This window comes from Prionailurus viverrinus, chromosome B3 (genome assembly GCF_022837055.1).
Source record: "Prionailurus viverrinus isolate Anna chromosome B3, UM_Priviv_1.0, whole genome shotgun sequence".
Classification (NCBI taxonomy): Eukaryota; Metazoa; Chordata; class Mammalia; order Carnivora; family Felidae; genus Prionailurus; species Prionailurus viverrinus.
In genome coordinates, this window is record NC_062566.1 from 23,618,452 (window position 1) to 23,638,181 (window position 19,730).

The 19,730-nt window shown below is 42.4% G+C and overlaps 1 protein-coding gene across 3 annotated transcripts in view; it reads right to left on the reverse strand.

Annotated features, from left to right (window-relative positions):
- Positions 1–19,730, reverse strand: part of CYFIP1 (cytoplasmic FMR1 interacting protein 1) — a 133,564-nt gene that overhangs the window by 20,347 nt on the left and 93,487 nt on the right. For all 3 annotated transcript variants that reach the window (XM_047863282.1, XM_047863279.1, XM_047863281.1), the window contains exons 23-26: positions 19,328–19,415; positions 7,760–7,903; positions 4,599–4,689; positions 3,356–3,486 (exon numbers count right to left, since the gene is read on the reverse strand). In XM_047863282.1, the coding sequence (XP_047719238.1) occupies positions 3,356–3,486; positions 4,599–4,689; positions 7,760–7,903; positions 19,328–19,415 (454 nt within the window). The remainder of the gene's footprint in view (positions 1–3,355; positions 3,487–4,598; positions 4,690–7,759; positions 7,904–19,327; positions 19,416–19,730) is intronic.

A 19,730-nucleotide genomic window follows, 5' to 3' on the forward strand; every position in this document is an offset into this window, starting at 1 on the left:
GTTGCTTTCAAGTCAACTGACAACTACTAATTAACATCTTTTCTCAGTGTCCAATACTATGCTTGTCACTCAAAGGAACTAAGCACAAGAGTATACACTTGAGATACAGGCCTAGTCTCAAAAGGGAGAGAACGAAGGGGAGCTGTGTCAACTGGCTGCTAGAGACCCAGCACTCACCAGGCACCTGAAGCCCAGGGGATTCTTCCACTGCTGAGGCACCAATCCCCACTGGATTGTGGTGAGGTCTTTAAGAGTGCTGAACAAGTCTCAGAAGGGATTTGCTAGTCTTGAGAGATTTGCAACAGGCATAATTTAGGGATCTAGGCAGCAAAGATCACATGGGTTTCCAATTTCTCTGTTTAAGTTTCTAATACAGCATCACACTCTCACACTCCAACCAAAAGCCAACAAATGTCCAACTGTTGCCCTAAAAATGGGTATGGCCTGTTCCTTTTAGTAGATGAGTTCTGTCCTTCCAGCATCAAACACCAGTGGTTCTATAATTCTTTTATGTCCGTATAAGGCCTCCTGGACATGTTCTATTTTGTAGGTGAAGAAAAGGTTTTGACCATTTATCGTATTTCCTAAAAGCACAGCTAGATCAGGAGAAAAATCAGCCTTCTAATGGTTCTCTGCCAGTAACTAATGTCAATTCTCTAAGGCAGTCCTCCCTCAGTAAAACCTGGGGCTCCCTGCCATAACTCAACGCCAGTGACTAAAACGCACCTTCAGGTTTAGATACATATGGATGAGAGAGATGGCACTTTATACTGTGTGGCACTATGTGTTCAGGAAAAGTCACACATGAAGGGAATCTTCCTATATTAAATATTTAAACTTCGTGATAGATTATGATTTAAAATAATTCTTTTTTTTTTTTTTTTTTCAATGTTTTTTTTTTTAAATTTTTTTTTTCAACGTTTATTTATTTTTGGGACAGAGAGAGACAGAGCATGAACAGGGGAGGGGCAGAGAGAGAGGGAGACACAGAATCGGAAACAGGCTCCAGGCTCTGAGCCATCAGCCCAGAGCCTGATGCGGGGCTTGAACTCACGGACCGCGAGATCGTGACCTGGCTGAAGTCGGACGCTTAACCGACTGCGCCACCCAGGCGCCCCTAAAATAATTCTTTTTAGCTTATCTGGTTGTCAAAAATTCACAAAATATTGTAGTATAAGATTCAGTTCTCCCTAATATGTTCCTGGAGTGAGGCTGCCCTGGACATCAGCTGCTTGCTCCCTCTACAGGCAGCCTACCTGCTCTTTGCAGAATTGCCCAGCCCACCAAGTGACTCTGGTGGGTCCTCCACCTCATGCTGTCACTCCTGCTGTGGAAGAGGATAGCACATGAGGGGCTGCTCACTCAGAGTCCATGCTGACCTGCAGATGGCCTGGGGTTCCCCCTCTGTGTCACACACATGGAAAGGGTCTACCCAGGAATACAGTAACAGAGGGTAAAGTCAAAAGATGCAGGTCCTAATGGGAGGCCATCAGCTCCTGGAGGTATCCACATCCAACCCTGGACTCTCTGACAATGTTTTTTCTTTTTCTTTTTTTTTTAAATTTAGGTGTAAAGTGGCCAATCCAGTGGCTCAGTCCTTAGAGTATGGTAGTCTGGCTGCCATGGCCTGAAATGTATATAGGCACCCTGGTCCCGGTCACTCTAAAGCATGACCCTGCCTCTGTCAAGCTCCCAAGGTCCTGAAGACAAGAGACTCCTTTAAGAAGCAACACAGCAAAAAATCTCCCCAAATAGGTATAGAGATGCAACACAATTAACACTGAAATGTCATGCTTTTTCAGTACATTTGGCAAACCGATACTTTAAGCAAAGCAAAAATGTATGAAGAGGCAACATACCCTTGAAGAAGAATATGGTAAGGAAATATGTCCTGTCAGGTAGCAAGACTTAAGTGAGAGCTATCAGGAATAAGACAATGTGTTGTTATGCCATGGACATAAACATGACCAATGCATGAAGGCCTGCAGAAAGGACATTGCAAAAGCCTGGACACTGACCAGTGCATCCACAGAAATATGGCAGATGACAGTGACATTGCAGATCATAAAGGAAAGGAGGGGTTCTTCAGCCACTGGAGGAGAGACAACTGATTAGCTCCACAGAGAAAAAAGAAACTTCATCCACTCTTATCACACACAAAAACCAATTCCAGGATTATAAACTTAAATCTAGAAAACAAAACTTAAAATCTTCAGTTGAAAATATAAGGGAGTATTTTATGATTCCCTAGCTAGGAAAGAACTTTGTCAAAAAGATATGAAAAGGGGGTTGCCTGGGTGTCTCAGTTGGTTGAGCGTCCAACTCTGATTTCTCACAGTTTGTGAATTTGAACCTTGCGTTGGGCTTCACGCTGTCAGTTTGGGATTCTCTTCCCCTCTGTCTACCCCTCCCCCACTTGCACATGTTCTCTCTCAAAATAAATAAACTTAAAAAAAAAAAAACAAATTAAGAGTACCAGTATATTAAAAAAAAATCACCACTATCAGAGTGAAAAGACACCACAAACAGGGAGAAGTATTTGCAATGCATGTAAAACACAAAGGATATACAAGGAGCTTCTATAAAGCTAGAGAAGAATGGGCAAAAGACACAATGAGGATTTAACAGAATAGGAAAAACAAGCAACAAACGAAGATGCCCACCTCCTTAGTCACAACAGAGAGAAAACCAGAGTAAGGCCACAAGAGTGTGTATGTTACAGTCACTAGGTTTTCCAATTCAGAATGGTCAGTTGTCATGAGGGGACTGAGAGACAGGCTAAACGACACCACAAGGAGGCAACCAGTGGAGAGAACAGGTGTCCCCCTGTGCAATTTGTCAGTAATAGTAAGCTTCCAGAATTTGCTCTATTATGCTATCCACCACAATAGTCATGGGACATTAATGTAGCTTTTTAAACATAAAGTAATTAAAATTCAACCAAACTTAAAAATCAGTTCTTCAGTCACACTAAGCCACACTTCAAGTGCTCAACAGCCTCAGATATAGAATTTTCCGTCATGCAAACAGCTCTCCTGGGCAGTAGTGCTTTATATCCTTACATGTTTGTTTAGGTATAGCAAATACTACATATTAAAATATTTCCACAGTGCTCACATAGTAGAACATTCTTAAATGATGAACTACACTGCATTTTTGTTTTTCAGTTGCAGGAAACAAATTCAAATTAAAGTCTAAATAGTCACACACAAAAAAATGGTGCTTTGTAACACTTACTCCCTTTTTACCCCCATTAAATAACCCCAATAAATCAAGCCTCTAAAAAATTCTTTTTTCTGTCACCTACGGGGAATAACTCTACATGGCCTGGGGGTTGGCTAGGCTGAGCACTCACCAGACTCTGCTCAATGAGCAGGCAGAAGAGGACAGCATTGCCCACCTCCCGCAGATTCTGGAAGCACACGGTCTTCAGCTCCGCATACTCAACAATATCCTTCAGCTGGTGGTGGAAGAACTCCAGGATGCCTGTAGTAGCAGAGAGTGAGTAAGGGGACTGGGGAGGTTGGAGGCACTGCCTGGGCTCTACGGCTGGGAGCATCTGTGCTGGTCATGAAACATCCTCTCACACTGCCATCGTGCCTGCTATGGAGATGGCCATGTGTCCCCTGACCCCAACATCTTCCTTGCAACAGTAGCCTGTCCATCACCTGGGCCTTGGGACTCAGCTCCAAAGCCTCTTTCTCTGTCAACCCTGTATCTTCTGAGGAGGCACATTACAAGAATAAAGGAGAAAGACCACATCATCATCTCCAGCAGAGGCAGAAAAGGTCTTTATAAAATTCATTATCCCTTCTCAGGCATAGGTAGAAAGGGATGTACTTAATCTACTAAAGTACATCTACAAAAGCCCTGCAGCTAATGTCATGAGTCTCAGTGGTGGAACCTGCATTCTCTCTCTCTGAGCCCTAGAGCAAGACCACACATTTTCATCACTGTCCTGGAGATCCTGCACATTGTGATAAGGCACAAAAAGACACCAGGCATAAACACTGGAAAGAAAGCTAATATTCCCTAATTTGATCTATACATTCAAATGCTGACCCAGTCAAAAGTCCACAAGCTGACTCCAAAATTCACGTGGTTACGCAGAAGACCTAGAATAGCCAAAACAACTCTACGAAGAACAAAGTTGGAGACTTAACAGTTTTCAAACCCCTCATCCCAACTGTCAGGTACCAACTGCCATTTTGCAAGGATCCCCAGGGCAGTTGGACCTGGAAGCTGAGTTCCCTGTCCTTCCCTGGTTGGTGATCTTCAAGGTCCCAGTGCTGTGCAAGAGTCAGGGGTTCAGAGTTCAGAGCCCCATCACCCATCAGTGATTAGGCGGCATTGCCCCTCTCCCCCATATCTTCCTCACCCAAGTGTGATGATTCCAACACACCTGCTCCCAAAAGAAAGGCTGGTTTGTTTGTTCCATTGGAAACAACCAGGCTTTGATTAGGTTCGTGGCCTCCTCCCACCTGGGGAAAGGAGATCCTACCCTTATCAGTAATTTCTGACTTGATATCCTGCACTGAGGTCTGAATGTTTATGCTGTCCCTTCTGTACTGCACTCCTGGGGAGGTGCCCATACTCACCAGGAGAGCCATATTCATGACGGGGCAGGCGGCAGATCTTGGGCATCACCTCCATCAGAGTCTTCACGTACTGCAGGATTGTGCCCTGCAGCTGTAGGAGAAATAGGCTGCATCAGCCACTGGCTGCCACTGTCTCAAAGGTTGTGAGTGGTGCGTGGGGCTTCTAAAAGGGAGTCTGTTAGTAAAACACATGGTAATGACCAGGACTGAGAATCACTTTGGCTAGGAAAGGAAATCCTATCCACAGAAAGAAAACAACCTCCACCAGAGTGACTTTACAGGAGTAACTAAATGCATCTTCTAAAACACAATTCTTCTTTCAGGAGACAAGTGGCCTGAGGTATGACAGTGGGAGGGCAAGGAGCTCTAGTTGTATCCATCTGTGGTGAGTGTGGTGGCTCTGAAGAAGTGACATCCTCATGGGGCAGTTTCTGTATTACTCTGACGGATTTGGTGTAGCTGCGACACTGGACCATGTCACCTCATGTGCCTAACACATTACAAGTTATGTGTTTTGGGGCAGAGGTTCTAGCTGGGGGTCCCAGCAGTGACTGCGTGGGTCATGGGCTCATGTCTGTGCCAAAAGACCCAACTTTTATATATTCTTAATTGATTTCTGATTCAAACAGGTTGTATATTTTGTCAACCTCTTAGTATTCTGTCAGGTTTTGCTTTGTGTTAATGATCATATCACCTCCTTGATGGACTGCTACTTTAATTATGTGGCCATTAATTCAGCTTTAAGCATGGGAAATACCTGAAAGTCTCTATTTCGTGATAAAAAATTTTAAAGAAATGGGCCTAATCACAGGTAGTTTATTAAAATAATGGAAAAAGATTAAAGATTAAGATTTTATAAAGTTCTTTCTCAATTAACAGAAATAGAACATAGAAAACTAAATCCATGTTAGTCTACATGTATCATTCTCTCACTTCCTCTTTGCAAAAAGACTTAAATAAAATACTTCTGCATAGAACTTCTGACCTCAATCTGAAGTTACACAGATGAGTGTCTGAATCCTTTATTCACAGTTTAACCCTTAGCACCCAGGACAGGGGCGCACATCATCAGCCTTGCAGGTACAACCAGCTATCACTGGGCAACAGAAGTCTGAACAGCAGCGAGACCCTGCCCACACCACTGCCTCAGCTGAGCCCATCTGCCTCTTGCTCAGGCCTACCCCACAGACAGCTCTGAACTCCTCGTGGCCAAGAGACTCTCCTCCATATTCCCCAGTATAAATGTTTCCTGGAGATCTGTGTTTTAAGAAAACTCCTACTTCACAATCAGAAATGGGCCTCTCCATACAACTGTCCCTACCCAGATGCTTGCCAACTAAAATATGGTCTCTCCATAATGCCTTTATGGTTCCCTTGGGCAACAGCAGTGGTCCTTTATAAGAAAGCTATATTTTGGTACGTAACTTCTTTAAAAAAAATTTTTTTTAATGTTTATTTATTTTTGAGAGAGACAGAGAGTAAGCAAGGGAGGGGCAGAAAGAGAGAGGGAGACACAGAATCTGAAGCAGGCTCTATGTTTTGAGCTGTCAGCACAGAGCCCAACGCTGGGCTCCAACCCACAAACTATGAGATCATGACCTGAGCTGAAGTCGGAGGCTTAACCGACTGAGCCACCCAGACACCCCTTAACTTTTTCTACGAATTAGTTAAAATAACATGGACCTATTCTCTTGAATTAAGAAAGTTGGGGGAGAAATTAAAATAAAAATTTTAAATATAAAAAAAAGAAACTAAAAAAAAAAAAAAAGAAAAAAGGAAGATAGATGGGAGAGAAATCAAACTACATATAGTCAAAAGTGGTGCTAAACACCACAGAGGAAGGACCCCTGGCTTTTCCACCCCAGAAAATTTAAGGTTATGTGTGATACTGTGATTTATAATAAATATATATTTGGTCTTGTATCTATTCCTGACAAAGAGCTCCTAAAACCTTCAAATTATCCTGAGAGCCTTAAAAGCATCTTTTATGGGGCGCCTGGGTGGCCCAGTCGGTTGAGCATCCGACTGTGGCTCAGGTCACGATCTCACATTCTGTGAGTTTGAGCCCCGCGTCGGGCCCTGTGCTGACAGCTCGGAGCCTGGAGCCTGCTTCGGATTCTGTGTCCCCCTCTCTCTCTGCCCCTCCCCCACTCTCATTTTGTCTCACTCTGTCTCTCAAAAATAAATAAATATGAAAAAGATTTAAAAAAAAAAAAAAGCATCTCTTATTACGTTATTAAGGTCACTTTTGGAGGCCCACCCACCAATGGGGGCTGGCTGTGAGAAACAACCCCATGGTTGGATTTGGGACTTTTAGTGCCACCCCCAGACCTCTGGGGAGAAGGGGCTGGAGGTCAATTTAGTCACCAAAGGCTAGAGATTTAATCAATTGTGGCTATATACTGAAACCCCCATAAAACCCCAACAGGGTAGGGTCTGGGGAGCTTACAGATTTGGGAACCAGAACAGGTCCACAAGCCACTATGAGGGGCTGCAAAGTCCACAAGGAGAGGAGCTCCTGTCTTCAGGATCTCTCCCTATGTTATCTTTTCATTGGCTGTGGATTGTATCCTTTGTAATTAACTGGTAATCTAGAGAGTAAACCAGCTTCCTGAGTTTTGTGAGCTGCTCTAGCAAATTAATTGAACTCAAGGAGGGGGCTATAGAAACCTCTGATTTACAGCCAGTGGGTCAGAGGCACAGGTGACAAATTAGACTTGAAACTAGTGGGGGTGAGGGTAGGGCAGTCTTGTGGGTCAGAGCCCTTAATCTGTAGGAACTCATGCGATTTCAAGGTAGACAGTGCTATAATTGAGTTGAATTATAGGACACCCAGTTGGTATACGAGAATTGCTCAGTGGAGTGGAAAACCCCCCTCCCCACATTAGAATTGGGTGCAGGGGCACCTGGGTGGCTCAGTCAGTTGAGCATCTGACCATGGCTCAGTTCATGATCTCTCGTTTTTTGAATTCGAGCTCCACATCAGGCTTGCTGCTATCAGCCTGTCAGTGCAAAGCCTATTTCAAATCCTCTGTCCCCCTCTCTCTGTCCCTCCCCTACTTGCACTGTCCCCAAAAAAAATGAAAAAAAAAAAAAAAAAAAAAAAGAATTGGGTGCAGAACACTGCACTGTGAAAAGAAAGCAGACTGAGGAAAACATACCAGGCTCTTCACGACCTTCAGCAGCTCCTCCATGACCACTGCAATGCCCTGGTAGCCAAGCAGCCGGCAGATGACCTCAAAGTGCGGAGGCCCCACAAAGTTTCGGTAGCTGCCATAAATGCTAGAGTAGGCCAAGTTCAAAGCCTGAGGGACAAAGAATATAAGGGCTTGATGAAATCTCCAGAATTTTCAATGTGGTCACTATGAAGCCAAGATGAAAAAATTGCTGCACCAAAGATGCATTCAATACACCATGCCCTTAAGATGGAGAATTCCAGAGAATTTATTTGACTGCCCTTACTGGTATTTATATCTTCAACATAAAAACATGACAAGCAAGCTTGCTAAAACAGAAAAAAGAAAACAAAGCCATTTGGTTTCAAAGATTTATCAAAGTGCCAGTTTAAGGTCCTGGAATGAGAAACAAATACATCCTCATTGCTGTCTCCTTGGAGCTGTTTCCAGTCTCCTGGTGGAGACATCTGGGGCAAACACTGATCTCAGGGACACATGGGGAGCTGGGACAGCAGCCCTTTCAGGGAGAATGGGTGAGAAAGGAAATCAGGGTGGTTTCTTATAGGAGGAGACCTCCAAGCTTGTCTAAGAACACAGATTGAACTCTCAGCCAGGAGACCCCTAATAAACATTCAGTGCTGTGTATTTCCCTCTCAGCACTTTTCAGGTGCATCCCACAAATTTTGATATATTTGCATTTCATTTAGTTTGGTTGTCTTTTTAAAACAACTCTTTTAAAATTTTCTTGAGGTTTGTTTGATGGCCCAGAATATGGTCTATCTGGGGGGAAGCCCCAGAGGCACTTGAAAAGCATGTATGTTCTGCCCTTGTTGGGTAGAGTGTTCTACACATGTCAATAATTTACTGCTGCTTGATGGTGTTTACTTCTTTGTTGTTGCTGATTTTCTGTCTACTGATGACTAAGAGAGAAATGTTGAATTCCCCAACTATAATTGTGGAGTTGTTCATTTCTTCTTTCACCCATGTTAGTATAGTATTTGCCTCAAGTATTTTGAAGTTCTATTGTTTGGTACACAAACATTTAGGACTGCCTTATTTTCTTGGTGGTTTGACCCTATTATGTAATGTTCCTCTTGGTCCCGGATTAATATTCTCTGCTTTGAACTCTATTTTATCTTATATTAATAGAATCACTCCTTTCTTCTGATTAATGTTTGCATGGTATATCTTAATCCATCTTTTTACTTTCAACCTACCTGTATCATTAATTTGAAGTGCATGTCTTGCTTAACCAACTTTTTAACTCCACTTTGCCTATCTCTCAGTATTTTAATTGTATTTAGATGTCTCACTTACATTTGGGACATTTACACATAATGTAATTATTGATATCTAAGTAGGGTCTGTTTCATTCTTCCTGACTTCCTCTGAGTCACTTAAACATTTTTTAGAGGGGCGCCTGGGTGGCGCAGTCGGTTGAGCGTCCGACTTCAACCAGGTCACGATCTCGCGGTCCATGAGTTCGAGCCCCGCGTCAGGCTCTGGGCTGATGGCTCAGAGCCTGGAGCCTGTTTCCGATTCTGTGTCTCCCTCTCTCTCTGCCCCTCCCCCACTCATGCTCTCTCTCTGTCCCAAAAAAAAATAAATAAACATTGAAAAAAAAAAATTAAAAAAAAAAAAACACTTTTTAGAATTCCACTGCAATTGACCTATAGTAGTTTCAAGAGTATCTCTTCACACGGATGTTTTAGTGGTTGTTCTAGGTCTTATACATTGTATAAGTTAATCATAATCCACTGTTACCAACATTTTACCACCTTGATTGAAGTGTACCAATCTCACTTCCATTCAGGTTCCCTGTATCCTCCTCCTGCCCCCTTAATCATTGTCTTAAATATTTCCTCTACATATACTGAAAACCACATCAGAAAAGTGAGGATTCTGAAGAACAAGCACAGCAGGCCTGCTTGTAATTCCTGGGAATTCATCCTTTGGATTGTTACCAACTAATAAGGGTTTTGTTTTGTTTTGTTTTGTTTTGTTTTAAATATACATCCAAGTTAGTTAGCGTATAGTGCAATAATGATTTCAGAGTAGAATCCAGTGATTCATCCCCTACATATAATACCCAGTGTTCATCCCAAGTGTCCTCGTTAATGCCCCTTGCCTGTTTAGCCCTTCCCCACACCCATAACTCCTACAGCAACCCTCAGTTTGTTCTCTATATTTAAGAGTCTCTTATGTTTTGTCCCCCTCCCTGTTTTTATATTATTTTTGCTTCCCTTCCCTTATGTTCATCTATTTTGTATCTTAAATTCCACATATGAGTGAAGTCCTATGATATCTGCCTTTCTCTGACTAATTTCGCTTAGCACAATACCCTGTAGTTCCATCCACGTTGTTGCAAATGGCAGGATTTCATTCTTTTTGATTGCCACATAATACTCCAGTGAGTGTCTGTGTGTCTGTGTACATTTATCCATTCATCTATCGATGGATATTTGGGCTCTTTCCATACTTTGGCTATTGTTGACAGCGCTGCTATAAACATTGGGGTGCCTGTGCACAATAAGGTTGTTTTCTACCACTAGGGCCCTTAACCATGATATATAAACTTGTTTAGGTTATATGTACAAACAGTGATTTATGATGGGCTCTTTTCCTTCTGGGGGTTCTGGGGTTTCAGTAACTATGAACGGTCAACATAGGTGGCATATTCCTATGTACCTAGCCCTAGTGAAAGCCTTGGACCTGAGGATCTGAGTGGACCTCTCTTTGCTGGGCAGAAAAACTACACATCCCAAGCAACCCCCATGAAGGACAACTTTGGTAGCCTGTGCCCAGTTCAATCACACCTGATGCATCTTTTTCCCTTACCGATCCTGTTTTGCATCCGTTTGCTATAATGAACTATAGCTGTTAGTACAAGTGAGTCTGTGAGTTCTTCCGGAGAATCAAAATGTGTGGGTGTCCTAGGACCCCAAAACAGAAAGTATGAAAACTGAAAACAATTTTCAAATAAAACACTGACCAGGTTGGAAGCACTGCCAAGTGCCTGTCCTGTGCCCACCCTTACAACCCCAATCACACTTGAAAGGGGCATATTTTGATCATCAGACCAGATATATCCTCTTCCTAACTCCTCCTCAAATTTGCATTTAAGTGCTGGGATTCCATGTTAGGTTTTTTCTTGATAAGTTCTACTGTTTCAAAAGAAAAACATGCAAATTGTTAGTGAAATCTAAAGGTTTCAGGAGCTAGGAAAGATGGTGGAGGAGGAGGACCCTGAGCTTACCCCATCTCATGTTTTCAATGAGATATGACCCACTTCCAAGTCAGTAAGATGGAGAGCTAACCAAAGACTGTGGGAACAAACTCCACATTGAAATACAGAGAAGAAGCTACATCTGAAATGTTACAATGGTCAGAAAGGCAGAAGGAGGCTGCCCACAGAAAAGAGGGAACTGAGTGTGCAAAATGGACAGAGAAAAAGACCTCTGCACCAGGGAGCTCACATAAGAGGACTAATATTCATAAATTTTGGCTTTAAAAACCAGAGAGCTCCATCAAAAATCAACAAAAGTAGGCCAACACCAAAACATAGCATAATTAAATTTGTGAAATATAATGCTAAAGAAAAAAATCTTAAAAGCAGCAAGACAAAGGAAGTCCCTAACTTACAAGGGAAGACAAATAAGGTTAGCAGCAGATCACTCCACAGAAACTTGGCAGGCCAGAAGGGAGTGGCAGGATATATTAAAGTGCTGAATGGGAAAAATCTGCAGCCAAGAATACTCTATTCAGCAAGGCTATCATCGGAATAGAAGGAGAGATAGAGTTTCCCAAACAAAAACTAAAAAGAGTTCGAAACCACTAAACAAGCCCTAAAAGAAATATTGGAGACTCTCTGAGTGGGAAGGAAAGACCAAAAGTGATAAGGACTAGAAAGGAACAGAGAAAATCCCCAGGAACAATGAAAAAATGAGTAAAAAAAAAAAAAAAAAGGCTGTAAATACATATCCATCATTTACTCTGAGTGTAAATGGACTAAACACTCCAATCAAAAGACAAAGCATGTTAGAATGGATAAAGAAACAAGACCTCTCTATACGCTGCCTCCAAGAGACTCAAAGAAATGGAAAGACATCCCATGCTTATGGATTGGAAGAACATTGTTAAAAATGTCTATACTACCCAAAGCAATCTACACTTTCAATGTGATCCCTATCAAAATAGCAACAGCCTTTTCACAGAGCTGAAACAAACAATCCTAATATTTGTATGGAACCACAAAAGACCTCAAATAGCCAACTCAATCTGGAAAGAGAAAGGCAAAGCTGGAGGCATCACAATTCCAGATTTCAAGCTATATTACAAAGCTGTAATGATCAAGACAGATGGTATTGGCACAAAAATGAACACACAGATCAATGGAACAAAATAGAAAATCCAGAAATATACCCACAATTATATGATCAACTAATCTTCAACAAAGCAGGAAGGAATATCCAATGAGAAAAAGACAGTCTCTTCAACAAACAGTGTTGAGAAAACTGGACAGCTACATGCAAAAAGAATGAAATTGGACCACTTTCTTACACCATACACAAAAAGAAATTCGAAATGGTTTAAAGACCTACATGTGAGACCTGAAATCATAAAAATCCTAGAGGAAAATATAGGCCATAAGCTCTTTGACATTGGCTTAACAACTTCTTTCTAGGTATATCTCTTGAGGCAAGGAAAACAAAAGCGAAAGTAAAATACTGGGACTACATCAAAATAAAAAGTTTCTTCACAGTGAAGGAAACAATCAACAAAAAACCACAAGGTGACCTACAGAATGGGAGAAGATATTTGCAAATGACCTATCTGATACAGGGCCAGTATCTAAAGTATATAAATAACTTCTAAAACTCAAAGGCCTGAGAGCAAATAATCCAATTAAAAATGGGCAGAAATCACAAACAGATATTTCTCCAAAGAAGACAAACAGATGGCCAACAGACACATGAAAAGATGTACAATATCACTTACTATCAGGGAAATGCAAATCAAAACTACAATGAGATACCACCTCACACTTGTCAGAATGGATAAAATCAACAACACAAGAAACAACAGGTGTTGGTGAGGATGTGGAGAAAGGGGAACCCTCTCGCACTGTTGATGGGAATGCAAACTGGTGCGGCCACTCTGAAAAACAGTATGGAGGTCCCTCAAAAAGTTAAAACTACCATGTGATCCAGCAATTGCACTACTGGGTATTTACCCAAAGAATACAAAAACACTAATACAAAGGGATACATGCACCCCTATGTTTACAGCAGCATTATTTACAATAAACAAACTATGGAAACAGCTGAGTGTCCACTGATTGATGAATGGATAAAGAAGATGTGGGGTGTGTGTGTGTACACACAACATACACACACACACACACACACACACACACACACACACACACATAAGAAGTCACTCAGAGAAAGACAAATACCATACGATTTCACTCATATGTGGAATTTATGAAACAAAACAAATGAATAAAGGGGGAAAAAGGAAAGAGGAGTAAACCTAGAGTGAGACTCTTAATTACAGAGAACAAACTGATGGTTACAGGAGGGGTGGATGGGTGAAATAGGTGATGGGGATTAAGGAGTGCACTTGTCATGATGGGCACTGGGTGATGTATGGAATTGTTGAAGGAGTATATTGTACACCTAAACTTATGTAACACTGTATGTTAACCAACTGGAATTAAAATAAAACTTAAAAACAAAAATAAATCTGAGGGCCTCATATTACAAATGAGAAAATTCACTTTCAAAGTTGCCCTGAATTGCGTAGGGACTGTGGCTTAATAATACCTGGTCCCAGGGGCTCCTGGGTGGCTCAATAGTTAAGCATCCAACTTCAAATCAGGTCATAATCTTGTGGTTTGTGGGTTTGAGACTCACATCGGGCTCTGTGCTGACAGCTCAGAGCCTGAAGCCTGCTTCAGATTCTGTGTCTCCCTCTCTCTCTGCCCCTACCCCACTCATGCTCTGTCTCTCTCTCAAAAATAAACATTAAAAAAATACTCCCCCACCCCCCAGCTAATGTCCAGCTTCCCTATGGACTACACTCACCCCAAATAGGGCACATCCCAGGGGCACTACAACTAAAGTGGTGTAACTACTCAGAGGAAGAAGAGAAGGCACTACCTCTGAAAAGGGCAAAGTTACAAATACTTTATTGTAAAATAAATACTTACAGCTCAATTCAAGAAACACTCTGCCAGCCACACCTGACACAAAGACTTGGGTCTCACCTTGAAACCAGAGGACACAGAGCTAGACTCACTAGCGGTGTGTCTTGGGTTCTCTAACACCCTTGAAGGTATGAGTCTTCAACTGTAAGTCAGGGACAATATTACTTATCTTACAGAAAGAGAGCATCAGTGACATACTCAAGAGCATGTTCACTTAGAGTGGTGATATTCCAAGAACCAAACAGCACCATAAATGAGCCACTCATCTAAGTCAATATTATTCTCACAAGACACTTATCCTAGTTCATCATTCATTAAAATAAAAAAAAAAAAAAACCACATTAGATTTTTGAACTGGATTCATGGTATTCCATAATCTCACAGGTACAAACACTATAAACTGCATTGCAACAAAATGAAGTAAAATGATGTTTCTGAATACAATATTCAACTCTGGTATCATGATATATTGTCATTCTGCTTTTTTTGGTCCTCAAAAAAGTATCATATAAGATGAACAGTCAACACCGATGTCACTCACCCAAATTTTTGGCAGACTTTTTGTTAGAATCCAAACAATTTAACAAAAATTACTAGTTTAGGGCATAAGAATAAAAATGACACAAACGTAATTTGACAAACTGAGGCTGAAATCTGCAGTTTGGTCGCAGCTGATCACTTTTAAAAGAATAATCAAGTCCAATTCATCTAATCTTTCTTTTCCTCCAAATGTGTACAGCAGATGACCCTAGACTTGCTCACGCCCCTGAGGACACATGAGGTGTGAACACAGACCCCACGCCCCTCAGGATCTTTGCTGTACAAGAAGCAGTAACACTGCTGCCTGAATTCCTGGAGGAAAATCAGTATAAAACCAAAACCTGCAGTATAAAACCAAATCCTGAGCCATTAACACCAGGATGGATGCACACTGTGTTTGGGCAGCAGGATGGACACAATAGTGCTGGTGAGGAACCGCTCTCTCAGAACCAACACCACAAGCCTTCTTCCCAGGAATCCATCCCTCCAACGACTATGCGGGAGGCTGGTCTGACACCCCATGGCCAGACGCTGTGCAAATGTGTGGTAAATCACAAGCATCTACCTTTCCTCAAAGGGCCAAACCTCCCTTACGCCTTGTCATCCTCTCCAAATGCTGGGGCAGGGGAGGAAATGGAGGAGAGAATGGAAAAATCACTTCATTTCTTGGTTCCTCCTTCCCACAGGCTCTTCTCTTTTTATCTTAGCATTATAAGGACATATTTTGTGGTCATGCCTAAGACAGGGATTAAACTTCAGAATCAAGCCTAGTTCATAGCAAATCTTTTAGTTAACACAGACCCAAAAATTTCTATCTTACTTGCCAAAATTTCTAGTCCTATCTTCTAAAACTATATAAAACTTCTTTTAGCTCCAAGAAGGTAAAATACTACACTTTATTTATTTATTTGTTTTTAAATGATTGAATTTTACTAAACATAACTATGATATATTCTGAGTAAAATGGCATCAGTGTAGTGGCATCAGTATAGAATGTGAATTCTATACCTGTACACTGTATTCTGGTTGTTTTAAGTTCTCTCTGATAATTGCTTTCTTTTGTTCCCCTAAATAAGACTTTTCACTCGTTTTTGATACACACTTCAGGTGGTCAGCTTCGGGATAGGTTTCAACACTGATTACATTTTAATTTCAGAAAGGGGGCATAGAGTACTTATTCTAATCCTTCTAAAAATCCTCACGCCTTTCTGGAGGGGCAGAGGAGGTGGGCAGCCTGCACCAATACACCAGCCAGAATCACAGTGTTTGTCCACTTCCAAAGGCATAGTCCTAGCACAATCAAGTTCAAGTTACCATCTGTAGTGACAGCAATGAAGGCAAACAAGAAGACAGAAATGAAAGGTTCACACTCTAAAGAATAGATTAGGAAAGAATGGGTTAGAAGCATCTTTTCTACTTCTCAGATCAGCTGGCATCTAAAAGGATGTCCTAGTGTAGGTGATATGGGGTAGCAGCCCCTCAGCTCCTGACCTGTGTCCTAGCCTCGACTTCCCTGAGATTCAACACATGTACACAGGTCTACACCTGTTGCCAGCTACACTCGACCAGCAGCTCAGAGCATGAGAACAGCCTTCTCTCAGGGTCCACAGAGTGTGGGTGTCTCCTGGGCATGGGACAGGAGCAGAGTCTGTTAATTGCTTGGGCCTCGTGTCCCATCATAAGCATCACCTGTCTGACCAGTGGGGTTTCCCAGAGGCAGCACTGAGTCAGGTGCTTTATCTTCCACCTCCCTTCTCTGAGGCAGTGCTGCTGAGGACTCCTCTGCAGGCGAGAAATCTTTGGCCAAGTGGGAGGAAGGGAGAGAACAGGGACATGTGGCCCCCTGCTTGTATCTCAACAGCTTCAGTCTCCTTTCCACCCTCCCTGCCTCACTGGCCATGCTCCCAAAACTGCTGGGGTGCCCTTCCCTTGCCCAGGCTCTTGGTACCTGCTTGCACACCAGGGCCCAGTCCACACCTTCAGGCCTCTGTGGAACAAGGCCTGCACTCACCTGCTGAGCCAAGAACTCTGCTCCCTGGCTCAGGCCAGGTGCAGCCTGGGTCACAGCGCATGCCCAGGAAACACTTGCTGAGTGAGCCCTGAGACTATGACTGCAACTTGGTATAGGTAGAAAAAAAACATTACTTAATATTTTTAAAAATGACACTCAGTCCCAGAACACAGCAGAAAGAACAATGACATCTGGCCTTCTTCACTCCTGGTCATCATCACTAGGCTTAACACAGCAGCCAAAATCCTGACCCTAACAAACGGGGCAATATGATCCTCCAACCCAGCCCACCAACTCCTACAACCTCTGCCTCAGCTGAGTGAGCCATGAAACCTGCCTGATGTGTCCAAAACAGATACCCAGCAGGGCAGCATCTTCCCCCGCTCACAGTAAGGTCTATGACGTGCAGAGCAGACAGACCTAGGAAGAGGAGTGGACACAGGCCCCAGGGATAAAGGCCTCTTCCCTTTAACCCTCCTAAATCTAGCCCTGTCTGACTTCAAAAATGGACACCTCCACCCACCAACTGCCAGAAACCTAGGAAACAACTTTGGGCCTTCCGTTTCTCTCCCCTTCAATCTTTGGGTTATGAGCCAAAGTCCAGTCACATCCACTTCCAAAATACCCCTTGAGTCTAGCTACTTCTATCTCTGTCAATGCCACCTGGTCCAAGGCACCACCTCCTGCCAGGACTAGGATAACATCTTCCCACCTGGCAACATTCTCCATCTGCTCCTGGTCCCTCCCTCAGACCCCGGCCCAAGCTGCCTGTCATACACCACCCCTCCCCACCCCCATCTTGTGACAGAGACTCGGGACCACGGGGTCCTGTGCAGGGCTGGTTCCTTCTCAGCATCCAGATCTTGTTAGAGCAAGGCCTCTCTAAAAACCAGCCAAGGTTCTATCACAACAGTTCCTTTCACAGCATCCTAGGAACGCTGCTTCTCAAGTGGACATGCCCTTCCCACACACAATGCAGAGTACATGGCACCACCCAAATGTGGAAAACAGAGACAGCATCCATTTCAGCTTGAAGTTCCACATATCCTTGCAAAACACAGGCAGTTTCTAGTTCTCTCAACACTGGTTTCCCCTTCCTCCCAAATATATCCTCTACTTAACCCTCTGGCTTATCCCACTAAGACATCTACCATTTCCTTCTTTGCTGACAGGTTGAAAACTTTCAATGGCCACATTAATTTGTAAAGTGTTATGATGCTCTGATTAAGACAGAAGTGGCCAAAGGGAGATGATATCACAAGCCTGGAGAAGTTGAAGGGAGAGAAGGAGGGTGAGCCAAGGACTTGTCTCTTCAAAGACTAGTCAGAAGGGAAGGCTGAAATTCTGACACCCTCCTGAGAGCCAGCACTAGGGATGTGAAGAGTGGTCCTTTTATGTCATTATTAATAGACTCACTTCTGCACCTGTGAGAAGAATGTGCAGAAAATATGGAGATGGTACTGCCCAAACTTCAGCCCCTTAGAGCTTTAGAGCCGAATGAAGCAGCAGCTGCTCAGAGCTTTAGGTTCTAAGGCCATAGACGCTGGTGTCCATGACCAGGCAGGGGCCATGGTCCACTTCCCCACACAGCCCACAGGCTGTGTGGAGACCGAGGCTGACACCAACATCAGAGGAAACAGCTTAAAATAACTAGTGAGAATGATGCACACACATCATAAACTGAGTTCAGAAAAGGAAAACGTTTCTCAGACTCAGCCCTCCCAGAGACAGCCACTTTTTAGCATCCACTAATCTTTTCTCTGGGTTTACCTTTTTGTAATAAGGAATATTCTGTTTGGAGTGTGATCTTTTTTTTTTTTTTTTCAACTTAATACAATACAGCCCCCACAACCTATCACAAAATCTATGTAATTATCTGTGATGACTGTATTCCAGTGGACAGTAAGTTATTGGAGTGTTACGTGATGGTCAGTTAGGTTGCTTCCGTATTTTTTATGACAATGTTGTTATGACCACCCCCATAGCAGACCTTACTTTATACTTGTCTGATTTATTCCCTTAGCTGTCCAGCTTCCTACAAGTGAGAACATTTAAATATTGATAAACATTTCAGCTGGCTCCCTAGAATCATACAGTCCCATGTGCACTCATTTATTTTTCTTTAATTACTGGTGAGGCCAGTTACCTATTCCTATTTTTTTTACTACATTTTTTGGAAATATCTGCTCATTAAATCTATCTCATTTTTACTATAAAGGGTTTGTCTTTTTTTTTTTATGAAACCCTAAGAGTGCTTTAATTATTAACAAAACTAACCTTTAATAATACTCTTAACTTGTTACAAATTCAGCCACCCTTAGCCTGGACACTTGTCTTACCTTACTAGACAGCAGTGGTTCTGTGGTTTTTGCCAGTTTGCCTGCTTGCCTGTGGTTTCTGGATGTCAACCCTTTTCTCCACGCCCCCTCCCACCTCAGCCCCTCCCTTCATGGCATCACACCTGGACAAGATATCCTGCCCTCTCTGTCACAGATATGGCCCTGAGCCTATTCCGCACTTTCCTGGTTTGATATTTTTAAACCATTAAATCTGATGACAACCTCACTTACTGTAGTGCCAGGAGTGAGGCCAGGCCTAGTTGGACACCTACGACAGCCAGAGGGCTGTCCTAACACTACTATTACTTTTTAGGAAGATGCTAATGGAAGAAAACAATAACATTTCACACATGGCATGATACATCTAAATCACTGCAACTAACATGAATTAAACTAGAAAATATGCTTCATTGCGAACTTAAAATTTTTAACACAAACACAAAAGGACCTACCTTTGATCCATGTAAATACTGGGGTTGTGCATTAGGCTGTTTATCTCTTTGAAATTCCTGAGAAAATGGTAATACTGTCCGAACAAATCTAAACAAAAAGGATAAAAAGAAAAGAAAAAAAGAAAAAGAAAACAAAAAAATTTAATGGCACTTCTTTAAAATTCAGAACTTTTCCATTACCCATCAGTTAAATCTTCTTCACAGTTAACTGATACAATCATCACATAGGAAAATTCTAAGAAATCAAAAACCATAGTACAGATGATATAAACACTCTGAAATATGATATACATGTATCCAGAATTCACAGAGTGAGAACACCCAGGTCCTACCACTGCATAAGCAGTCTCCAAACTCTGGAAGACAGTCTGGTCTGTTGGCACCAGGACCATTTCATGCCTAA